We start from the raw sequence: 26,540 nt of genomic DNA, 5'->3' as shown, positions 1-26,540 counted from the left end.
TCCAACATACAATCTGTCGACACACCACTCGCAGGATGTTTCTTCTATTTTTTTATTAAATAGACCTTTTTAGTTCTGATTTTATTATTTAAATCTCTTGTTAGTGTTGTTTTTTATTAAATAATAGTGTATCTAGTCCTGTTTTTACTCTTATTTTAGATCCTGATTTTATTCAATTCCGTTTCAGTCCTAATTTTTACTCCTTTTATTGTCCAGTCCCGTTTATTACTGCTATCTTCTGTAACACAGTCCTATTCTTAGTACAGCTATGTCCTGTGCAATCCTATTTTCTGTTTGCTTTCTTCAGTCCCGTTTACTGGACGATTTTTTCCATCTGAAACCAGTTTTTTTTATACAATTTTTTCAACGTTCTGCTTTTTGTGATGCTCTCTCTTTGTACATCTCACTTTTCTGTAGGATATTTTTTATAATAAAATCCTATTTTTGTAGGAAATTTTGGAATACAGTATTATTGTTTCGTCTTTCTTCTGTATTCTCTCTGTCATAAAATTCTCTTTTCTCTATTAATTAATTAAAATAATCTCATTTAGTTCTACTCCTACTCCTATATACTATTATTTTTCGTTATCAGTATTATATATAGGTTCTATATATCAAATTTTCTTTGTTGTGTATTATGCTTTATGTTTTTATACTGTTTAAAGTGCTTCTTGTATATTTATGTGTTTTCGTAATGTTTTCGATACATTTCCTTGTCTTTTTTTACGCTTCCCTGGTGTTCTTCGATCGTATTTTTCGCCTGGTGATCCTATTTTTGTCGCAAATTTTTAGTCATTTCCCTACGTATAAACTTTTTTAATAAGCAAAAACGATAGAAAATACTTCCTACATTATACAAAATATCAAATTTGTACCGAGTAAAACCAGTTTATAAGTTAAAAAAAGGTTAAAATTAAAAAAACACACACGAAACGATGTCTGGTACTGATATAAAAATCACGTATTACCCCGTAGACGTATCCATTGTTCGTGGTGAAGTGCAGATTGCCCTCTGTGCGATGCTACATTTAGCAACCTATCCCTCCTCGTGCAAAAGTGGGTCGTCAATTGAACGCAAGCACCCATTGTATTCCTCGTCTGGATACGTTCAGGAGAAAGAAGACATCTGCAAAAGCATTATCGATATGTCATATACAGTGTACTATCGTACAATTTTCCAGCCAATTTCTGTTAAAAATAAAAGAAATAATTAAAAATCGAACCCTTCTTTCGTTACTGCTCGCTTTAATTTATCATTTTGAGAAATTACCTTTACTAGAATTTGTAGAGGAGTTACAAAATTACGCTTGACAAGCGAAGCGTTGAATGACAAACGTCCCCTTAATCACTCGAAAAGTGTCAAATTCACAAAATTTCTATTTTTACGCTTAATTTAACTTTTAAAAAAAAGTGTAAAAAATTTTAAAGGAATTTGTGTAAATAAGAACACCAGAAAAACGGTTTAAGAGATACAAGAAATGCTACAGAATAACGGAAGAAATACACAAACATAGATAAGAAACACTAGGAAAACAAAAACTGTACGAGAAACACTAAGAGAACACATGAACACTACACACGAAACACTGAAAATACATAAACAACACACAAGAATACCGAGACACGAACACTACAGAAAGCATAAGCACTACAATAAACACTAGAAAAGACTTATAATAAAACTGTAAAAAGTAAAATTTATATAAACACATAACACTACGAAAACACCACGTAATAAAGAAAATTGTATATATATATATAAGACTATAATTCGAAAACGTAATTAAAATGATATGTTTGACTGGCATAAAACACAAGTTTATCGGTGATATCTCCTTTCTAATTATATAAATTATATGGAATTTTTATGATATTTCGATATGACTCATAGTTTTCGAGACATTTTCGACTCAGTGTTTACCCAATTTCTAAGAAAGTTATGTAGGCCGATCCACTTTTTTGTTATTTGAATTAGATCAATAGTTTCGAACCGAGGAAAGAGGAATGTTTAAGCTTTATACTGACATATTTTGCTCCTTGATTCTACACTTTTAAAGGAAGTTTAAGTCCTGGAATTTTCTTTTTTTACGTGTCTTAGCCTACATAAATTTGACTTATTGTGTAATTTCATGTACTCCGCATTATGAGAACAGTTATAGGAGTATCTCTTAATTACATTTTTTCCTATTATTAAGTTCTATTTTTGTCAATATTTTATTTATAGTCTTATTTTTTCGATTGTCTTCTGCTGTATAATCATACTTTTGTTCGATTTTTTTCCTATTTTACACTTTAATTTTTCAATTTTTATTTACATAATCTTATTTTTTGTAAGGATTCGGTTTAGTTTTTATCAAATTTGATTCCGTTTCATCAAAATCCTTCTGTAACAGTTGCCTTTTTCTTCTTGTAGTCCTATTTCTTTCATAGATTTTCTCATTCTTATTTTTAAAATCCAATTTCTTTAGTTGATTCTTTCTTCAAATAGTCCTTTTCTTGATCCTATTTCTTTTACATAATTTTTCTTTAATGTATGTCTCATTAATTCTAACAATTCAAACTTTTTTCTAGTTTATAGTCCTCTAACATTAGCCATCGATATAGTCCTATTATCTCAAATCTACACCTTCAAAATCACATTGAATAAGACTATCTTTCTGCTTTATAGTCCTATTTTTGTTAAATATTCCATTTTCTATATTTAAATCCTAATTTTTAATATTTTCACTCTTAAGGATTCTATTTTACCCACGAATTCTTTAGTAATTTAACACAAACACTCCATACTTTCTCTACTGGACAGTTTACTTTCGAGAGAAATTTCAGACGAAATAGTCCTCCGTGTAGTCCTGTTTTTATTCAATTAAAAGTCCTAAAGATTAGAGAATAAAATGCAATGTTTTCTTTAGGGAAAAAAATTAATTTTTGGCAAAAGAAAAGGTCCCGATGCCGAAAGAATGCAAGATTCTATTTAAGTGTCAGGTGATGCGTGTTTATTTAATTAAATATATATTAAAATTTTTTTAAGAGGGGACATTTTAAGTACGTTGGAAACACGATAAACATCGTGTAAATTTCTTTTTTTTAATCACGATTTTTTAATGGAGGAAGTATAGTACTCAATGACGAGTATGCGGCCTTAGTTAGTGAAGAACCGTGACAATAACAGGAAAAATACGAAGAGCTATAGTGTATAAGATGCAGTAGAGATGTCTGGCCACGGTTGTAAAATTGACACGGAGGTTAAAGGTCACCTTTTCTGTTGTCCCTGAACCTCTATGGCTAGGGAAACAGGTCTTTTGCCAGAGGGTCTTCCAGCGCCGAAAGTGACAGCTCCTATTGTTGATGTTGCAAACTGGACGCCATTCCAAAAACCCAAATGACTCAAACACATTCTTGTTTATGCTTAATACCTTCTTTTAAAAGCCATAAAACGGTTTAAAAGTTATAATTATCCATCGATATATTTGTGTATTTATATACATAAAAAAAGGAAGATCTTTTATCGATACGGCTCTGAGTTAACCGCGCATTGCAAGTTAATTAGGTACTTGAGAAAAAATCGATTATTTTTCTTTTATCGAGTTTATAAAATTGTGTTTTTTAAACAATTGCTCGGTTAAATTCAACAAACGACGTCCACAGTCAGGTAAACAGCAGGCTATCCAGGGTAATGGCACCTATGGTATGCTGTAGCTTGATATGTAGTTGAGCCTCGGGGTATATGCTAGACATTGCTGGAAGGGTAGCTTTTATCTAGCTGTTTAAAGAGTTTCTATATGCGGAACTCGGCGAATTTTCTCGCTTTCTCGTACAGAAGTGTTTAATATACAAATATAAAAATAATTTCTGTAAAAAAACACGTCACTCGCAACGTTCCTCTTAAGCGAATCCACGCTTCGATGGGAGTTGACAGCATCAATTTTTGAATTTTTCACAATGAATAATTAACAATCGATTAGTTTAGATAAAGATAAAGAAATTCTTCTATATTTTTATATTGATTAATTATACGAGGAAATTAATTTTACCAAAAGAAAACCAAACAAAACTTAAAGTAATCGAAAGAGCAGTTGGATTCTAATTATATTGGATGTGTCATTGATTTTGTTCAAGTATTTTTGTATTAGTGGTCGTAGGTAGAATTTAATGACTAAGGAAGACATTGTCAATAGTCATCTTTCTAGCAGAAGAAGCGGCTTAGTGGCCTCAAGCAACCATTATAACATCGTAACCATATATCGATTACATGGTCGTTGGAATATTCTCTACAATTGTAATTTTATGTGTGGAATTGATTATATGGCTGTTTAAATCTTAGAACAGAGAAAAATTTTTATATATTTCTCTATATAAATCTAGTAAATTTAATCCTTTTTCTGCATCACCAATTCTAAAAATCTCAACTGGAGCCGGGAAGGTGCCAAGAACACCAGCATCTACGATGTTTCAAGCACGATTCGCTTCCAAAAAAAACACATATATTTATACAAAAACGATAACTGTAAACACAATTTCCTAACCATTTGAATTCTAAAAAATCCTTTATTCTACAAGCTAAGAGGGAAATCTAAATAGAAACATTGTTCTGTATATGGCCGCGCGTGTGTATTTTTTTTTTTTTTTGAAGTATAGTTCTCGAACGACCCCAACAAAATATGGAAGCTGTGAAAACAGATTTATTCAAGCATCTTTTCGCCTACTCGATTCCCTGCATCGTGACTTGAATGCTGACCCATGTGCGAACACGTGGGACTACTGCAAAGTCTTGTTGGATGCATTGGGAGTGAATGCCCTCACACACAATCGTGACTTCACGTTTAAAACTTCGACGTTTTTGATGTTCTAAAAAATCAAAAAAATAAAAAAAAAAAATAAAAAAAATTTTTTTTTTGACATCCGACTGAAGAACTTTATAAAATAAATTTTATTTTATTTTTTACAATATAATTTTAAAAGTTTAACTCGACTGCTTCGCCTCTATACGTGACGATCTTTACGTGCTTCTTGTGTATTTGTATACGTGTCTATACGATTTATAGAGCAAATTATACTTTATTTTCGTCTGGAAGTGGGTGAAGAATTGTGACATTGGCCTAAATCTGTTAAGAAAATGGAAATAATTGATGGGTTGCAGATTGATAAGGCGTTTGGGACAGAAACATTTTTATTATTGTCTGGAATTAAATAAAATTACAACCATATAAAAACTCATGAATATATTACAAAGTTAAATTTTCACACTTCACGATTTTTATAATTGGAAACTAGATTTTCGTGATAACAAAGTGGAGGAAGCTCTCTCTCTCTCTCTCTCTACTTATCTGTGTAGATAACGGGGGTTTTTCTGTTTCCCTTTAAAATTTTTATAAAGATAAAAATAAATATTTATTTTAAAATTTTACTAACTTTCATTTCCGTTATATATTATATTTTTTATTCAAAAAAAATAATAATAAGGGGAAAAAAATCATCTTCTGTTACAACGTCCACTTAGAACGTTCGCATGTATAGTGGATGGCATGGTGCCCTCCAGCAAGGGGTGGAGATAGGGCGGAGTTCCTCCAACGATATCAACTCTCCAAGGTTTTACTGCCTCTCGCAGATCTTCTTCACTCGTCTCCAAAACACTTCAGGAATGTTTACTGCCCTAAAAAAATAAAAAAAAAGTCTTTTAGTCATTCTTGTTCGACAACTAAATTGCTCCAATAATCACCAAATGAATCCGATTCAGGATCCTAATCTTGTTTTTATTTTGAAGGAAAAAAATCATATTTGCAAACTAACTCGTTTCTGCCTACAAAATACGCCTCTCCCGTAAAATAATAAAAAAAACAAACAATTTTTCTTACTTAACAACACTACAAAATCGCAGATTCCACCCGAAGAAAAGGTGTATATAAATCAAGAATCTACGGTTGAAAAGTGTATAAAAATAGTGACGACACAAAGTGCTAGTGTGAAAATATCCAACACCTGTGACCGTACATACCAGGTGACATAGATAAGGGGGGAATTCGTTGGAGAACGAAGATAAGTGGCACTTGAACCTACCAATCATCAACCGACCGCCATTATTGGAAGCATTCCCTACTAGGCCACACCTAGTAAGGCTCTTAAGTAGAGAGGGACGTTATAAAAAAAAGGGCATATCAGAGGGAAAGGGTAGTTATCAGTTTCCTCGATCAGAAGTAGTGGTATATATCGTGAAGTGTAATTAAGATCAGATATCAGCCTTTAATATAGGTGCTGATGCCGTTCTAAACCGAATACAGCACTTTTCGATTAGAAAAAATACACCAATTAACACCGCAGACTCGGTTATAAATTTATTTACTGTCGCAATGTTTAATGAAGTATGTAAATAAAAGTGCTTTTTTACGTTCTCCCCTCTGTATAAATTACTGTATAAAGTTGGGGACGTGCACAGATAACTTCATTCTGCCTTCTGCAAGTATTACACTTTCGTACTGTAAAGTGATGCTCTTATACTTTCACTTTACCGTACAGACTTATGCAACCGTATAATTTGATTATACACAAAAACACCTGAATTATACTATACTTTAATTTTTACTATATAATTTTCTGCAGGTAATTTTAATAGTATTACTCAGTTATTTTTACCGAATGCAGGCTATAACTATGCTTGTATAGAAACACTTAAACAGCAGGCCTACTTATTTTTAGTAATTAAAAAACAATACTGCACGATTGAGTAGTTATAACGCTAATTATACACGATTTACAGCTATAAAGTAGTGAGGTATAGTATGCTTATGCAGGACAAATTGTATTAATTATCAAGGACTTGGTTATAATAATCATATGGTAATTAGAATCCTTATACAGTAATTTCAAGACTTAAAAGTTTGGTTTTAAACGACCCCCTTTATACAGGATTTTAAAGTTTTTAATTTTAAATGACTCTCTCTTTGACAGTTTTGGTTTTACCCTTCGTTAGACTCGAGTTGTAAGGATCTTACAGTATTTTATACAGGATCTGGTGGTCATAAACCAAATATACAGTAAAGAGTAATTGTGTAGATTAATAGAGCTTACACGAATAAGTTAAGAGTTGGATTTTAATAAAGATAAAAGTAATTAAAGGAGCTAAAATCAGATAAAAATTTGTAAATTTGCAGGCAACAGGAGTAGACGAAGCAAATAGTCTCTTCTCAGGGGATCATAACAGTGTCATCAGAAAAGGTGAGTGTGTATTTTTTCTACACAATACATTAATTAAAAAATAAAATAAAATGAAAAAAAGCCCAGCAAAATTGACTCGGCAGGTATCGATAGACGTCGATAAGTAGGATAATTCTAATCGAAAAAATGATTGATAATTTACCAATTAATCTCATTATTGACAAAGTAATAAGAGGAATTTCTTGCTTTTTTGATCTTCGTGACATTTTTTTATGTCAACAGATTTGACACGAAGCTTTCTAATTAAGCTAAACACGCAACAATATTTAAAGTAATGGAGGGAATGATGTAAAGAGGAATAGAAAAACTGTTCGTATCGAACACCTGTTTCACTAACTAAAACTGGTCTTGCTTCCTGTAAAACATCTGTTCTATGTAAGATAGATAAGGAAGTATTTACTTATATTAAAAACTAGAATTTATTTGATACTATAGCAAAAATAATTTGAACTGATCTTATTATATTCACCCTCTACCCAACGCTACTATCGATCATCTAGGCGTGATTTCATGATATACAACTTAACTTTACTAACTAAATTGCCTTATTATCGTCCTCTTTCGGGTATATCTTTAATATATCTCTTAATATGGATCATCTTCCCTCACTATAAGACCCGTACTAAGATTTAAACGAGCCTATATACCCTTTTTAAAAGGGAATTTATGGGTAGTTTAGTGTGGTTTCTATGATAAATAAAGTAAATTATTTCGATAAATTTTGGTCGAACATACAGTGTAGTCCCTAAATAATTAAGAGATGAAGCCTCTTAAGTTCTAATTAAAATTCTAAGTAAAATTTCTGTACAAATAAATTCTTATGTAAGATTTTTATAAATAGAATTCTTAGAAGTAGGCTATATAAAAGGAACGAGACAGGAGTTAATGCGCGATGAATTGTAATGTGTTTTTCTCTTGAAATTCGTAGAAATAGGTTTGAAATATCAAAATTCTTGACAGGTATCAAGCCAAGGAACAGTGACAATCACAAGGAAATGGTGATCACAGGTGTGACGTCGCCAACCGATGTGTTTTGTTCCGTGCCTGGACGCCTTTCGCTGCTCAGTTCAACATCCAAGTACAAAGTTACTGTGGGAGAAGTGCAAAGAAGGCTATCACCGCCCGAATGTTTAAACGCTTCTTTATTAGGAGGTGTACTTAGAAGGTAATTCCTACCTTTATATTTGATAAGTCGGATTTCGAACTGAACGAAGCGCTTTAAAAAGATTCTCGGCCATTTCGGCCAATAAACTGACAAAAAAGAAAAAAAAATGTATATTTTACATTAATTATATGCAAAAATAATCATTCTTTAAATTAATTTTCATTTTTTTCCAAGGAAAACCTGTTGGAATAACGATAGTATAAATCACGAAGGACTAAAATCATCCTTCTAAGTTATTAATTAATCAATTAAAAATTGGAAAAATATTCATTCTAAACACGTAAATATTAAGAAAACTAAGCAAAAATGGCAAAAATAAAGGACACTTTCTGCCTGGTGGATACATACGACGAATAAAAGATTGGCAATTTTTTATTGCGATTTTCTTAAAATTCAATGCGTTTTTTGGTACTTATAATATATGATAATATAGGTTATAGGTCGTAGAAGAAGTGTACCAAAAACCAGTTCCATCAATACCAGACCAATTGCGAGAAAATTGTTTTTGAAAGTAATACCCCCATCGCTCGTTACGAGTTCCACCACATATGATCAAAGAAGAAATTATAGTTATCGTGTATCATTACTGACAATAGAAAATTCCTTACCTCTAGTATTTAGATAGGATTTTTTTTAATAATCATTTTAATTACTACTTGGATTTTAATATTAAGATATTGAACGATTTATAGTTTAAGATATATTCCTATGCATACCATTCTTCGTTGGAGTTGTTGAGAAACCGGTTGGTTTTCGAATTATTAATTGAAGATTCTGTAAAAAGTAATTAAATGCCAGGGAAGATATTAATAATTTCGTAATATTTAGTGACAAAATTCTCTTGTAGAAAGTCGTATCGAAGGAGAAATTCCTTTACAAATGTGTACGATAGAGTTGTAATACCGAAACCAATTAGCCAAATGCTTAGAGCCAACGACACAAGAGACACGAGTATTGAAAATTTTCGGGGAATCTACGGCGAAATTTGTCCAAAATTAATTTTGTGCCTGTAGGAATTAAAAAGATTTCATGCTGTAGTGAACATGTTTCATTCGACAACAGCGAGAATCATTGGCCAATCATGCAGGACAAGTGATATGAGTGTGGATCCTTTATTAATGCATTTCTTCGGTTTAGTTTCCGTCTTGCTAACCACACGATATGATTAAAAGATTAAAATATAACAAGAATTCAAATTTTAGAGATAAATTAATACAAGTTTGTGAAATTTCATTCGATATTCTACAAACCCTCAGGACTTTTCACCAAATTGCCTTTACAAACTTCCAATAAATTACGATTATTTAATAGAAAATCTTCCATTTTCTCTTCTCTCTTCCAATGCGCTGCCCCCACTTCGACCCCCGGCCGATGCCGTGTTTTTAACGCGTCGTTTATTGCTAAACAAATCTTCACTTCTCGATACGTCCACCATATATATATATACGGGGATGGTTATATAGGGGGATAGGTATATGGTGTTGTTGTTCAGGTATTTTTAGAAACAGCGTAGTAAAACTGACTATCCAGGCATGACCATTTTCAGAACCAGTTTTCAGAAGTCGTTAGAAGAGGTTATTATATAGGACGGGCCGTATTCCACTCGCTACTCTCAATGCAAAGAGCTACAAACAGAGCTGTAGAATGAGAATAAATCGCCATTTGGAATACGGGATGAAAGTTTGCTTAAAATGATAAAATCCCCGCACAATTCATACATGAAAATTGCACTTTTAATCGCGCAAGTGGTGCTTCAAAATATATATAAACTGTTTGTTAGTTGGTGAACTGACAACGTGCAATCGGTGCAGTCAACTATTATCTTTCTCTCTCTTTCTCTCTCGCTCTCTCGATTGACACGCTTGTTTAAATTTGTGGACCCACCCATTCTGTGATGATAGCCTTCTGCTGAGAAAACAGTCTGGAATGCGACACTCCTTGAACAAGTAGTAGCTACTACGTTATCTCTCAGCAAAACACGGTGCTTTATTAGTGCATTTGATGAAGAGATGATGTGCAAATATTTACAAATTGATCTCTCGGAATTTGTTAGCCGTGTTTTTATGTATATTTTATCGCTTAATCTAACAAAACCTAAAATATATCTCGTGTCTTACGTTATTTAACGCTTCTCCTTCGATTTTTACACCACTGGCGCCAACCTCCCTCACACTCTTTCACGGAATTAAAACGGTGAATATTTCGCTTTTATATGGAAAAATATTCATTAGAATTTATTAGAAAATACGTCTGTTAGGTCGGTTTTAAGGAAAGAATTAAATTCTGTCCAAGTAATAAGTCTGGATAACAAACTAAACAAAAAAAAAGAAATATCTCGAGTCTGACAAGACAAGTGACGTCGTTGCTGCTGCACTAGTTATCCCAGGTAAAGCTAGCAGGTGTGGCTGGAGGAAAAGTAGCCCGAGGCGAATTCCTCTGCGGCGTCCTTTGGCCTGCAGCTTTTTCTTTACATTTGAGTACACGTAGAGAAACCGTGGGCGTACTAAGAGGCCTTCAGGCCAATTCAAATTACCTGAGGTTACTTGTGTCAGAATGTTGCCTGTAACAAATTAAAGTGTAATAGCAAAGTTAAACCTTGTTTTCTTTTTTGTTTTTCTTACACTTAACTACATTTTCCTCTTCTTCTTTTGTACGTAGAGCCAAATCCAAAAATGGTGGAAGGTCTTTACGAGAGAAACTCGAGAAAATTGGCCTCAATTTACCTGCTGGAAGGCGGAAAGCTGCCAATGTTACATTATTAACATCTTTAGTCGAAGGTAATTTTTATCATTTTTTTTTAATTTTTAATTTAATATTTGATATTATTGATAACGTTACCAACAATAGACTCGAGTTGCACGCTCGAGTGCCGTTACTTATCGCGCTTTGCAATCGATAAAAACGAATAAAAATTTAAAACATTTTATTATAAAATACTTTAAAAACGTGTAAAATTTCTATTTAAAGCAATGGCTTTCAGAGAAAACGTCGAAAAATAATATAAAAGTGCGTTGTCTTTCTCGGTTTCCTATAATAGAAAATGTTAAAATGAGTAATTTCGAAAGGAAGAAAAGAAAAGAAAAGAAAAAATAATAATAATAAAATCCCGAGTAAAGCTTTGAAAAGTAATTTCTTCCGTATCTCGTAAATGGAATATCCGAGAATCTCTTCCAACATTTCCGGAAAATAATGGAAACTATTATGTGGTAATTGAAAACAATCGTCAGAAAAATAGGATTGTTGGTTTGTCGTACGTTGAAAAATAGAAAAGAGTTAAAGTAAAGAACAGCTTCTTTACAGCTTTACGTCAATATTTATAAGCATATTTTAATAGTCTGTTGTTTTTATATTCTCCTTTTTTTCCCTCTGTTCTCTAAACTCCAAGATGATAGGTTATGTCGGAAACTAAAGCTCAAACAGTTCTTCTATCGATCGAAAAGCTAACCTATCTCTACTTTACTGATGACAAAGACGGGAAATTCAATTTCCTACAGCCGTCATATTTACGTCACAGAAATCGTTTTTTTCCAACACCGTCACTCGCGCCGTGTCCACTGCAATCGAAAAGACTCGTAGTTTCCTGCAGTTTGTCGTCTTCTAGTTGGGTGTCGCATAATGCTCTTACCATTGTGGTAGACCATTGACCGGCGAAGAACTAAATACATACAAATATGGCACAAAAGTAGCCGGTCGAATGTATAAAACCATCCACAACACTCTTTATTCTCACTGCTAACAATGGCCAGCGACCTTGAAGTTATTCAGACATTACAAACTCGCTCGGCAATCAAGGTAGCACCTACTTGTATGAACCATATTCGTCCTTGGTTACAATGGAAGTTTCTACACTCACACGCGGATATTTTCAATACGCGTTATTTTTTTTTCTAAGAATACATTGTGCAATTTACTTTATTCTCAATTGTAGTTTTTGGCATATTTATAGGGGAAGCAATACACTTAGCAAGAGATTTTGGTTACGTGTGTGAGACGGAATTCCCTGCTCGGCAAATGGCAGAATATCTATGTCGAAATCATAGTGATCCGACTGATATGTATAGAAGAAAAGAATTGCTCTTAGCCACGAAGTAAGTAATTATTAAATTACCGCAAAATTAATTATTTAAATTCATTTTATTATGTTAATTATATCCTCAATTGAAAAAACAAGGGAAAAAATCGGATTAGCTCCATCCCTCATCCAGTTAGTAGCGTGGCTCCATCTGGCGTTAAAAAAATAAGTCTTTTAAAAATATATTACCGGTTATAAATCACTAGACGTTTCATTAAAATATCTATCGGGCTTCTATCTAATATCAAATATATAAGTAGACAGCGTGTCAGATATTTTTGATTATGCAGAATGCAAAATGGTAAATGCACGTACAAACCTATGTCTTGACAGTTAGTTATAGCTCGAGGCGAGCAATTAGAGAATGACAACTACGGAACAACAGTTTGACGTACGGTTAAAGTTTTAATCGAGTTTTATTAGATTTAAACCATTCCAATAGACAAATGCAATATGCCATGTACCTTAAGACGAATGTTTTTTTCCCTTCGTACTCCTTTTGTTCCGTGTTTTCATAAATATCATGGGTCCAAAATTGGGTGATGAGTGAAAGGTCCCGACATATTTGAGGATAGACTGATGCTTTGGCTGAATTTGTAACTTTATATGTTAATTTTTAGATTTAATAACTTCATATAATTTCTGTTTGTTGATAAATTTTATCATTTCTTTCACAGGCAAATGATGAAAGAGTTCATAGACTTGTTGAACCAAGATCGTTCTCCATTGTGCAATACCAGGCCACAGATTATCTTGGAACCCAATATTCAACGTCAACTTACTCATTTCTCATTGATAACTCATGGATTCGGTAGTCCTGCGATAGTAGCTGCGTTAACAGCAGTACAGAACTTTTTAAACGAATCACTGAAATACCTCGAAAAACAACTGTCCAATTATCAGACTCCAACATCAGCGCACGTCACCAATGCAACTGGTAATGTAGACACGAAGAAGGAAGATCAGAAGAAATAAAAAAAAAAAAAACAAATACACAATTGTAATGAAGATAGTCGAAAATGACGATGTGCTCAAAAATATTTCATCGATTCGACTCTCATTTGCACACTCCCACAGACAAAAAATAATAATGTTTTATGACATGATTAAGAGATGCGCACATGTGGTCGTGTGTTGTGAATTTCTTCGATTTCAGGCACTTAAAAGAAGCTCAAAAATATATTAAAAAATGGACATTCCTTAAGGTTTTGGTGCTTGATATAATCGAAGACTTTATAAAAAAAAACAAAAAAATAAAATATTGTGAAGATCTTTCTTCACGGATGGTATTGTTGCAATACAAATGTTGCCAAACTTACAACTGGAGTATTTTTTGGTTGCCAAATCTTTTAAGCAATTTGTCTTCATCTGTTTCGTTGTTCCATGATATAGGCCTTTTGTAGTATGGTGTAGAAAAGAAGTGGCCAAAAAAAAATTTACTAAAATTTACTGTTTTCTCCGTTTCTTGTTACGATAGAACGGAGTCCTGTACTTAAACGAGAGTACAAATATCAGAATTGTAAAAAATATCAGAGAAAAAAAAAATTTATCTTTTGCCAAACTGCAGTTATAAATGCCATACTCTGTATTTAAAGACTGGATGAGCCTACCTCGTAAAAGGAACAGCTCTGTTGTTTGTGCCACAACGGAATAGCTTTATAAAGAAGGCAGCTTGTACTTATATAGTATATAAATATAAATATAAATATACATGTATACACACAAAAAAAAACCATAGCTGAAGTGGACGAGTCACTCAATAATACTCGTCGATGATGTGTTTTTAATTTCTATTTTTTCTGTTTCAGTTCCAACAAATAATAAAACAACCCGCGAATTTGTGTCAAATGTTTTTGGTGGAGTGAACCTAGATTACGTTTTTCCCCCTAGGGTCTGGATTAATAGATAGCTTGGTAAGCTGGTGTTGTGTAGTGGTATCGTAGGCAATTTTCTAGAAGGTTCTTAATGGTCCATTAGTTGACTGGAAAAAAAGGATATATTAACGTCATATTGAAATCAATAATTTCTGGTCAGTCTTCGATCAAATCCAGTTTTATGAATTGAAGAATGTCAGCTGATGAACAAAAAAATAATACAAAAAAAAAGTATGTTCTCTTAGTACCGTGTTTCCCTCATCCAGTTGTCCAAAAAATATTAAAGAATTAAAGCTATCTATGGAAATGGGAAATGGGGATCTCCCAGTAATCGTCCAAACTGTTCTAGTCCTCTTTCCGAAATGGTCAGTGCATTTATTTCTTCTATAATCAACACTACAATGTACGCCAGTATTAATTTCATCATTTTCCTTGGCTTTTTTTTTTTTTAATTATTAACTGCTGTTGATTTTTTGGAACGGGAGTATCGAGCCAGCTGATTGGTTGCCAGTGTTAATCTCTCGTTTTACATGTTGACGTCTTCCTCATAGGCGGCCCTCTTTGCTGGAGCTTTTAAACTCCTGCTGCCATACATGTTGTACCATGGAGATTCTTACAGATTTGTTTTATTATTATTATTATTTTTTTAAAAAACATATCGCCATTATTTTTATTTTTTAAAAAAAACGTGTGTTATATTTAATTTTTCGTAAGTTATCTCCATGATTTAAAAAATATTAAAAAATAAAAAAAAATTAAATAAAAAAAAGACGGAAAAACGAATGAATAAAAGTGGTTCCCTACAGTATAATAGTGTATGTTTTTTTTTATTTAAGATATAGGAAATTTATTAATTTATTTAATAAATAAACATTCTGTTTCAAATCTGAATCATTTTCCTAAATTAATCATTTAAAAGTTTTAATAATTTTTCAAACATTCGTTTTGGTATTAATTATGTTAATTTCTGAAACAGATTAATAAAAATTCACGTGGTAAAATAATTTGCATATTTGTGAAATAGATTATTTTATTATGCAAATTTTTATTAATCTATTGTTTGAAACAGATGACTTTAATCCATATCTATTTTTAATTGGTTAATTTCTGAAACAGACGATTCAAAATAGAACAATTGTTAAACAATTAGATTCAGATATTTAATCTGTTTCAGAAATTAATTAATTCACAGTCACGATTTTATAAATTGTTTCAAAGATGAAAGATAAGTTCGGAATGAAAATAAATTTAATAAAAAAAAATAAGAGGCGGAAATTCTTTCTGTTTAAACAGCCAAATTATTTAGATAATGGGGTATAAATGCCACGGATGCACGAGTATAATGCTCTGGTTATAGGTAGCGTAAATACCATTCTATTTTCTAACATTTCCTCGCGTTATATCGAACTTATAACAGTGTTAAAAGCGGTTTACGATATAGAAATATAAAGGCAGAGAATATATGGAATAGTATAAATGAACACATCCCAGAATATAATCATTTGGAAAGTTATAAAATTTTGACACCAATGGACATTTGAACAAGAGAAACCTGTCTAAATCTCAGCAGGTGTTCTGACAGAGGCAAAACGTAAATCTTACCTTTTACGGTTTAAACACAGTAAAATATGACCGACCCCATCCTTAGCTACTCGAAAGAAAGACATATTTACGACTACAAGTTAATATAACAGCGATAGAATCTAAAAGTTCAAACTACAATATCTGACAATTAATTAAAATTTGCGTTATTTAAGAGGGGGACAATGATCTAATATATATATGTATTTATTTATTTATCTAAAATAATAGAATATATATGGTAAAGATTATGATTTATTATTAAGAAATTTTAATTAAAAAGGGAAAAATAATTACAGGAAGAAAATAGAGTGAAAAATTTTTATTTTGATCAGTTGTCAAATGTGATTTTAAGCGACAATTGTATATTAATTTTCTACGACCTTTCACCAAAGTAAACAATTCTTCGAAAGTTGCTCAAGGCGTGTTGATGATGTCCTTGAGATAGTCTACTTTGTCCCTGTTTTGATAGAAATAGTTCTACTGACAAGTAGTTTTTTTGGATAGAAGAAGTTTGAGCCAATTCGTCTATTGTTAACTTTGTTTGCTTCATGCCGACGACAAAGAAATACAGGAAAACCAGCGGATATTATTGACAGCTCCATAACAAAAACTATATAAAGAATATATCGATGTAGTTGACAATATAAAAAAGAGCAAACCTATACCTAAGAAGCGCGTCATTCATTTAGTTTTCTAAGAAATTTTTAAAAATGGTCATTTGAATCCTTTTTAACGGNTTTAAATGTTGCCAGTTAATTAGATTAAAAAATTTGCATAATTTTAATAATAATAAATTTAAAATAATTACAAATTATTATAATTTGATTCAATTAATATGCAAAAAAATATCAATTTATCAATATTATGTAAACGGGTTGAAATGGTTTGCATCAAAATGGAGGGAATTCTTTTCTAATAAAATGTCTTTATTTTTTCCGTTGAAGGATATCTTTTGATATCCTTAAATGGAAAAAAATAAAGACATTATTGTATAAAAAAAAAGATTGCAATTTTGTTTGGGGAAGAAAGATTGTTTGTAAAAACATCGTAAAAATACTCAAGATCTACTATCGCCACTTCGAAATCGTAAAAGTGAACCTTTGGTTTAGAACTTTATAGACCAGATAGGGTGGATAATAATGACTTGTCAATTACTGCACAATTTACTGGTAATAAAATAGACTAAGTGCAGAGTTTCAAAGGTGGACGCCAAAGAGGATTTTTAAGAACTACCAGACATCTTTAAGTATTCTTTAAGACTGAAATAAACTTTTTCTTCTTTTCCAATTAGCGATCTCTCGCCGAATAGTCTTCTAAACCAATCAATTCATTACGTCTTATCTTTAAAATTAAAAGTTTATTTTCGGTTAGAGTTCCTCATCACGTCTCTAAAGAGTCTAACTGTTATAAAAATACACAATATTCTTAATAGGTCTATCCAGAATGGAAGTTCTTCACTTGGTTTCTTCTTCTATTAATTTTACAATGACCTTAATCTAACAATTTTTTAAATGATTAGAAACAAGTTCTTTAGCGATTGAAAAAATAAAAATTTGGGTAAAATTCAATATAATTTTTTAAACTAATTTTTTTGTATCCTATAGCTACTAGCGTGCCGATAACATATTAGTTATTGTCTATTGTTACGTGATTAAATGTATTGTTTGAGAGAAAGTAATGACGTGTCTATAAAACGAGGATAATTAATTATAAATTCAAGAAATAAAATAAAACAAGAAGTTAAAAATTCAAGGAATAAATCAAAACCGGATATTATAAATTAAATAAACAAATTGGAGCCTATATACAATGTACTCGAGAGAATTAATGCCAAATAATAATAAAAAATCAAGGAATAAACCAAAAACCAAGCATTTAAACTTGATAATTTGGATAGATAAATTAATTAATCACTGCTATGAAATAAAATCAAGGAATAAAACTAAAACTGGCAAATCTATAAATTATAAAATCAGGAAATTAATTAAAAATCTTGTTATAGAATGAAGAAATAGAATAAAATGAAGATAAAATCAAATTAGACAGTAAACTAACGATCATAAACATCGTTTATTAGTGTTTTAGTATAATTTTCATTTAGAAAAGCCCGAAGAAATATCATTTATTTTTAATAATTAAAATTCTAAGTGGTTATAAAACCAGAAATGCGAGATGCAAATGAATATATATGATGAGATCAATTTGCTAGTCGATGAAAGCTCTCATTAACTTTAATAATACCTTTAGAGAGAACTAAACAGAGTTGAACTGAGATAAGATACAACCTGAATAAGGTACATCCACTAAAACAATTACTTGTTTTAATCAGATACTGTAGGTTAGGGTGATGCCTGTGGCATCTTCAAAGAGGAAAACCTGAACCGAGACTACTTGTCCTGACTTAATTTTCCGAACCATCATCTGGTCGACGTTCTTCATTAAAATAATTTGTGGCAATTAGTTGCCTCTTTTGTATAGAAACATCATAAGATTCGAAGAAAGAAATCGTCGGACGACGTTAAAATTAGTTAGAAATTTAACATATTCATCTCTGAATAATTTCAATTTAATTAATTCCATCGATATCAATGATATCGCTTAATGATGTTAATTCATTTTGGCACCGATAAATCGCCAAAATATAAACAATTTTACGCATCCAAAATAAGAATTTCCTGCCGTATTTATTCCTAATCAATAGCGCAATATATCTATCAAATTTTTTAAAAAATTGTAAAATAAATAATCTAAAATATCCTATATTTTATCATATAAATATATTTATAACTCATTTATAACAATAACATTAAGATAGTTAGTTACAAATTTACTAACTTATATCATGCGAGCGGCTCTGTATAGAATTTATACTAAAGCCGGAGAGTGGTTTATATCTTCCGAACTTCAGTATATAGCATGACAAGGGGGGTAAAAAAACCCGTAAAGATATACGAAATAACTTGGATTATACGCTGAGTTATAAAAAAATTTGACAGGTGTAATGAGAGGTTTTTGGTAGTGCCTTTGTGTAGGCCGACAACTCTCGACATCTGGTAATACCTTCAATTCCAACAAGTCCTTTACATCTTACAGCTGGAGTGATATACCTTGCAGTGTCGGTAATATATTTTGGGTAATACCAGAGGTATGTGCTATTGTTGCTTGTATTTTTCAATATATTACATAAATATATTTATTCATTTTTATGAACGAGTAGTTTGAATGCCACATTTTTATCGATATAATACGGAAAAAAGGCTATTTTGTATAAAAAAAACAGCGCACGATACACATAATTAATGACACCATTCTGAATAGCCGATATGTTTACACAGCGATAAAAAAATAATGAAATTTCTTCGATTTTTTTTGNATAATGTTTTATGACATGATTAAGAGATGCGCACATGTGGTCGTGTGTTGTGAATTTCTTCGATTTCAGGCACTTAAAAGAAGCTCAAAAATATATTAAAAAATGGACATTCCTTAAGGTTTTGGTGCTTGATATAATCGAAGACTTTATAAAAAAAAACAAAAAAATAAAATATTGTGAAGATCTTTCTTCACGGATGGTATTGTTGCAATACAAATGTTGCCAAACTTACAACTGGAGTATTTTTTGGTTGCCAAATCTTTTAAGCAATTTGTCTTCATCTGTTTCGTTGTTCCATGATATAGGCCTTTTGTAGTATGGTGTAGAAAAGAAGTGGCCAAAAAAAAATTTACTAAAATTTACTGTTTTCTCCGTTTCTTGTTACGATAGAACGGAGTCCTGTACTTAAACGAGAGTACAAATATCAGAATTGTAAAAAATATCAGAGAAAAAAAAAATTTATCTTTTGCCAAACTGCAGTTATAAATGCCATACTCTGTATTTAAAGACTGGATGAGCCTACCTCGTAAAAGGAACAGCTCTGTTGTTTGTGCCACAACGGAATAGCTTTATAAAGAAGGCAGCTTGTACTTATATAGTATATAAATATAAATATAAATATACATGTATACACACAAAAAAAAAACCATAGCTGAAGTGGACGAGTCACTCAATAATACTTCAATTTCCTACAGCCGTCATATTTACGTCACAGAAATCGTTTTTTTCCAACACCGTCACTCGCGCCGTGTCCACTGCAATCGAAAAGACTCGTAGTTTCCTGCAGTTTGTCGTCTTCTAGTTGGGTGTCGCATAATGCTCTTACCATTGTGGTAGACCATTGACCGGCGAAGAACTAAATACATACAAATATGGCACAAAAGTAGCCGGTCGAATGTATAAAACCATCCACAACACTCTTTATTCTCACTGCTAACAATGGCCAGCGACCTTGAAGTTATTCAGACATTACAAACTCGCTCGGCAATCAAGGTAGCACCTACTTGTATGAACCATATTCGTCCTTGGTTACAATGGAAGTTTCTACACTCACACGCGGATATTTTCAATACGCGTTATTTTTTTTTCTAAGAATACATTGTGCAATTTACTTTATTCTNATGTATACACACAAAAAAAAACCATAGCTGAAGTGGACGAGTCACTCAATAATACTCGTCGATGATGTGTTTTTAATTTCTATTTTTTCTGTTTCAGTTCCAACAAATAATAAAACAACCCGCGAATTTGTGTCAAATGTTTTTGGTGGAGTGAACCTAGATTACGTTTTTCCCCCTAGGGTCTGGATTAATAGATAGCTTGGTAAGCTGGTGTTGTGTAGTGGTATCGTAGGCAATTTTCTAGAAGGTTCTTAATGGTCCATTAGTTGACTGGAAAAAAAGGATATATTAACGTCATATTGAAATCAATAATTTCTGGTCAGTCTTCGATCAAATCCAGTTTTATGAATTGAAGAATGTCAGCTGATGAACAAAAAAATAATACAAAAAAAAAGTATGTTCTCTTAGTACCGTGTTTCCCTCATCCAGTTGTCCAAAAAATATTAAAGAATTAAAGCTATCTATGGAAATGGGAAATGGGGATCTCCCAGTAATCGTCCAAACTGTTCTAGTCCTCTTTCCGAAATGGTCAGTGCATTTATTTCTTCTATAATCAACACTACAATGTACGCCAGTATTAATTTCATCATTTTCCTTGGCTTTTTTTTTTTTTAATTATTAACTGCTGTTGATTTTTTGGAACGGGAGTATCGAGCCAGCTGATTGGTTGCCAGTGTTAATCTCTCGTTTTACATGTTGACGTCTTCCTCATAGGCGGCCCTCTTTGCTGGAGCTTTTAAACTCCTGCTGCCATACATGTTGTACCATGGAGATTCTTACAGATTTGTTTTATTATTATTATTATTTTTTTAAAAAACATATCGCCATTATTTTTATTTTTTAAAAAAAACGTGTGTTATATTTAATTTTTCGTAAGTTATCTCCCTTCTAGTTGGGTGTCGCATAATGCTCTTACCATTGTGGTAGACCATTGACCGGCGAAGAACTAAATACATACAAATATGGCACAAAAGTAGCCGNGGAGGGAATTCTTTTCTAATAAAATGTCTTTATTTTTTCCGTTGAAGGATATCTTTTGATATCCTTAAATGGAAAAAAATAAAGACATTATTGTATAAAAAAAAAGATTGCAATTTTGTTTGGGGAAGAAAGATTGTTTGTAAAAACATCGTAAAAATACTCAAGATCTACTATCGCCACTTCGAAATCGTAAAAGTGAACCTTTGGTTTAGAACTTTATAGACCAGATAGGGTGGATAATAATGACTTGTCAATTACTGCACAATTTACTGGTAATAAAATAGACTAAGTGCAGAGTTTCAAAGGTGGACGCCAAAGAGGATTTTTAAGAACTACCAGACATCTTTAAGTATTCTTTAAGACTGAAATAAACTTTTTCTTCTTTTCCAATTAGCGATCTCTCGCCGAATAGTCTTCTAAACCAATCAATTCATTACGTCTTATCTTTAAAATTAAAAGTTTATTTTCGGTTAGAGTTCCTCATCACGTCTCTAAAGAGTCTAACTGTTATAAAAATACACAATATTCTTAATAGGTCTATCCAGAATGGAAGTTCTTCACTTGGTTTCTTCTTCTATTAATTTTACAATGACCTTAATCTAACAATTTTTTAAATGATTAGAAACAAGTTCTTTAGCGATTGAAAAAATAAAAATTTGGGTAAAATTCAATATAATTTTTTAAACTAATTTTTTTGTATCCTATAGCTACTAGCGTGCCGATAACATATTAGTTATTGTCTATTGTTACGTGATTAAATGTATTGTTTGAGAGAAAGTAATGACGTGTCTATAAAACGAGGATAATTAATTATAAATTCAAGAAATAAAATAAAACAAGAAGTTAAAAATTCAAGGAATAAATCAAAACCGGATATTATAAATTAAATAAACAAATTGGAGCCTATATACAATGTACTCGAGAGAATTAATGCCAAATAATAATAAAAAATCAAGGAATAAACCAAAAACCAAGCATTTAAACTTGATAATTTGGATAGATAAATTAATTAATCACTGCTATGAAATAAAATCAAGGAATAAAACTAAAACTGGCAAATCTATAAATTATAAAATCAGGAAATTAATTAAAAATCTTGTTATAGAATGAAGAAATAGAATAAAATGAAGATAAAATCAAATTAGACAGTTATAAAACCAAGGAATAAATTAAAATAAATTAATTAAATAAAGCAAACTAGAAATTAATAAGGAACAATATATTTATTCAATTACGTTCCACGTGTTTATTACTATACATTTAATCCACGTGCTTACTTGGAAATTGATTAATTTTGTAATTTTTAATTATAAGAAATAAATTAAAATTAAAATACTTAAAAAATAATTTATTAATTTTAAAAATCAATTGAATAAATTAATTTGTGGCAGTTAAAAAACAGAGAAATAAACTAAATACGAGCAATTACAAACTGATTTTTATTGTGAGATATAAATTACCAATAAACCTACTTTTTTAAAACTATAAAATACCCATAAAAATCTTAAATTTAGGGCCATTAATAGGCCAACATCCTCGCCAAATAGGCACGGATTTTTTATGCAATTACAATATTTAATTTTAGGCAAAAAAACCCCTCTCTAAAATCCAAATTTTTGAGCAGGCTTCCCGTTTAAACGAACACTTTTTGCATCGATAAAAACGTTATTACGGGGGTAGGAAGATTTATTAATAAAAAAGAGACATTATACATCCGACACTTTATTTTTTATATATATTTTTTATATCGATTAATCAAGTAGAGCAGCAAAAGTTGATCGGTGATCGGCGATTAAAGACTACATTCAGTCATCAACATCTTTCAACTACAGTCATTCCAAAGATGATTGAGAGACATCTCACCAAACTGTCCTTAGAATATGCCAGAAGGGTGTGCCACGTATCTCCTACAGTGATGGAGAACTATTTTAAAGAATGTATAGCCACATTATATAGCTCATTTCGAAATTTTTCCTCGCATATAACTTGAAGTTTCTTAAATATTTTAACCTAGACCTTAATCTTCAATAGATACACGCTTATAAAACCTAAAAAATAAGTTGCTGAATAGCTTCAAAACTTCTACGCTTCATTAAAAATAAAAGTAATTAATATATTTGCACCATCAAATTTCCGCCATTTGTAATCTAAGCGCGACGCGTCGCGTCATGGCTAATATTTAAAGTTGCGCGCGCGGAATTTTGTTTATACATTTATATTTTATATTGTTTTATTAAAAATATTAATGTATTATAGCTTTTTAAGAATTTATTAACGTATTCTAGATATTTTTTATGCTAAAGAATTAATTTTTCAACAATTTTTTAAATGATTTTTTTACTTTCCGACTCTATTCTCACGTATAGCTTCTGATTAATTTTCCTTTAAAATAATATTAAATTATTTATTTTCGTGTAAGAAACTTTTAAAATATGCAAATTATCAACTTCTAAATATTTTTCATTTCCATTATATAATTATTTTAAAATGTATTATACATTCTACATAAAACTTTTATTCACGAACAAATTAAAATTACGATATTATAATCTAAAATAAATAAATAACAATATTAACTAAAAATAATTTTAGTTTACAGGCTCAAAAAAGTAAGTATAAAGAAGGATTTACTTTTAAGAAAACAAGAAAATCGACTATTTAATAAATAACGCGGGAACGACGCGTCGCGTCGCGTCGCGCCGAACACTTCATCACTTTTTTATGGTAAAAAAACCATTAAATATATTAAACTGTAATTAAATAAATTTTTATATTATATAATGTCTTTAAAAGGCCAAAATCAATATGATAAGGTATTCAAGAAATTCAATTAAAGTGAGGGAGAAAAGTATTTGGTCCTTCTTCACTAAAAAATCAATAGAAAAAGGAAGAAGTAACAGCTAAATTGGTTAAAATGTTAAAAAAAGCTTTCGTATCAACTAAATTGATAATAGCAAAAATTCTAAATGAATTCTAAATAAAATTGTTCAATAAAAGAATGATTTTTAATCTTTTAGAATCCTTTTCTTCTTCGTCCTCTTCCTGTGTTTATAAACACAAACTTCAATCTTGAAAGTAAAAGCTATTCCAAATGTTAGCCTACACTCTAGACTCAACAATACATAAAATTTTTATCAGGTAATTTATTTTATATAAAATCCAGACTCAGCTCTATATGTAGACTATAGTTTTTCCCTATTCAATCATTTAAAATATATCTATTTTATGAAAACAATGTATTATAAAAATTTTTTTTAAATACTAAATTTTCATTCAATCAATTTTATAAAAATTTAGCATTTTTGAACGATTTTATAATTTATTTTTGCATATTTTTTAAATCCACTTAAGAAGGTATAATAATTAATAAGTGACGATACCGTGTTTTAGCTTCATCTTTATGAGCCACGCGTAGCGACGCGACGCGCTTGTATTGTTATCGGCCTTTCTGTGTTTTCGTTCGTTCATATTTATGAATATTTGAAATACGCGATCAAAATGTGTATAAGGTATTTAAATATAAAACTAGATTTGAAAATAGTTTAAGAATTGTCATTTGTATTTTGGCTGTTACGTATAACGGAAGAAAAGTATGGCGATGGATCAGAAAATGACCCCCTAAATTTTTTTTTTACGCTTTTGGACCTCGAAATGCAAGAAAGTTGGGGAATTTTTCTGTGTGTATGGATGTTAGTGTATGTGGGAGACACGATTTTATTCGCCTACTTTGAGGCTTAATAACTCCTGTTCTTTTTGTCGAAAATTTATGAAATTTTGCAGACAGGTTTGTGTATCAGGGAGATTAATGCTACTAAATTTTAGTGGTTATGTATCGAGGGGGTGGGGAGATAGAGGGGATCGCGCGTCGTATCTCGAGTGGAGTCGGACTTAATGATTATACTCGTTTACAATTCTTTATAAAATTCGTCTCTACCCTCAAAATTAACCATTTTTTCATTCTATAACAATTAATGATATACATTTTATATAATAGAGGGTGCAACAGTTTTAACTTTATTACCAGGAAAGTTACGCAACTCGTTAATGGATTTTTTTCAGTGAGCGACACAAAGCGAAGCCAGTCACAAACTATTTAATCAGCAATTTTAAGCTTTTATTTAATGTTTTTATTTAGTACGTAACGCGAGTTTATTTAGTAAACACGCGTTACGTACTAAATATTACGTACTAACTCCCAAAATAACTGTTACTTATTAATGTGTTCTCGCGTGTTTATAAACGTTAAACACACGAGGCGCGTGACAAGTTAACCTCAATTCTTCCTCTGGTAACCCCAAACCAGAGATGTATCTATTATTCTGCGTTTTATAAACATAATAAAAGAGAAATTACATCATTATTATCGTTAATTATAATTAGTTTACGTGCGACGTTACGCGTATCGCATATCGTTGCGTATATAACACGCAGCATATTATCCTCAAAAAACTTAATATTAAAGAATTTTTCTTGATAAATTTATATTTATTACTGAAAGAATAATAAATATTCGAGAATCGTGACTATTTAACGAACAATTTGCATGAAATACGATTAAAATAAGTGAAGGTTAGCGTAACGCGGTAGGTAATATGCAAATGTCTTCATGTAAATTTACTTTCATTGCAATATTTATAATCATTTACAATTAAAAATACGAAAGAGAAGGTCTTACGTTCATAATAGAGGGTCTTTACAACTCTAGGGGGCTTCAATCTTCATAAATTCCAAGTACAGTAAACACGGTTTTTATATAGGGTGTTTTATAATTTAACGCAACAAAGCCTTACGTAAATAATTCTTTCATAAATTATAAATGGAAAATTTAATTATTTAAAATTTTAAAGATCGTTTTTTATAGTAAAATCAGCGAATTAACATTTTTAACATAAATTTTTCCATTTCTTTCCACTTGGAAAATGTTCCAATTTTAAAAAATCTTATAATATTTTAAAAAGATAAGAAAATATATTATGTAATCAGCTTAAAATCAGACTTTTAAATATTAAATATTCAAAAGTTTATCCTAAAATCATTCTATTGAAACAATACTTGCATGATATTGATTCTGCTCATCGGTATGCTCCTATTGCACCCTATTTAGTTCAAAGGAACATACCAATGGGTTTTCCTATTCGAAAATTAGATCTATGGAATGTTT

General features: G+C 31.0%; 1 protein-coding gene across 3 annotated transcripts in view; it reads left to right on the top strand.

Moving 5' to 3' along the window:
- Positions 1-14,551, top strand: part of LOC111622073 (transcription factor AP-2-beta-like) — a 68,238-nt gene extending 53,687 nt beyond the window's left edge. For all 3 annotated transcript variants that reach the window (XM_023364391.1, XM_023364392.1, XM_023364390.1), the window contains exons 3-7: positions 7,146-7,209; positions 8,170-8,374; positions 11,033-11,151; positions 12,321-12,462; positions 13,124-14,551. In XM_023364391.1, coding sequence (XP_023220159.1) covers positions 7,146-7,209; positions 8,170-8,374; positions 11,033-11,151; positions 12,321-12,462; positions 13,124-13,421 — 828 coding nt within the window. In that variant the 3' untranslated portion in view covers positions 13,422-14,551. The remainder of the gene's footprint in view (positions 1-7,145; positions 7,210-8,169; positions 8,375-11,032; positions 11,152-12,320; positions 12,463-13,123) is intronic.
- Positions 14,552-26,540: the final 11,989 nt, after the last annotated feature.

The sequence above is a fragment of the Centruroides sculpturatus genome, unplaced genomic scaffold (genome assembly GCF_000671375.1).
Source record: "Centruroides sculpturatus isolate CEXI.00-Female unplaced genomic scaffold, Cexi_2.0 scaffold11, whole genome shotgun sequence".
NCBI classification, from domain to species: domain Eukaryota; kingdom Metazoa; phylum Arthropoda; class Arachnida; order Scorpiones; family Buthidae; genus Centruroides; species Centruroides sculpturatus.
This window is presented reverse-complemented; position numbering and strand designations above follow the sequence as displayed.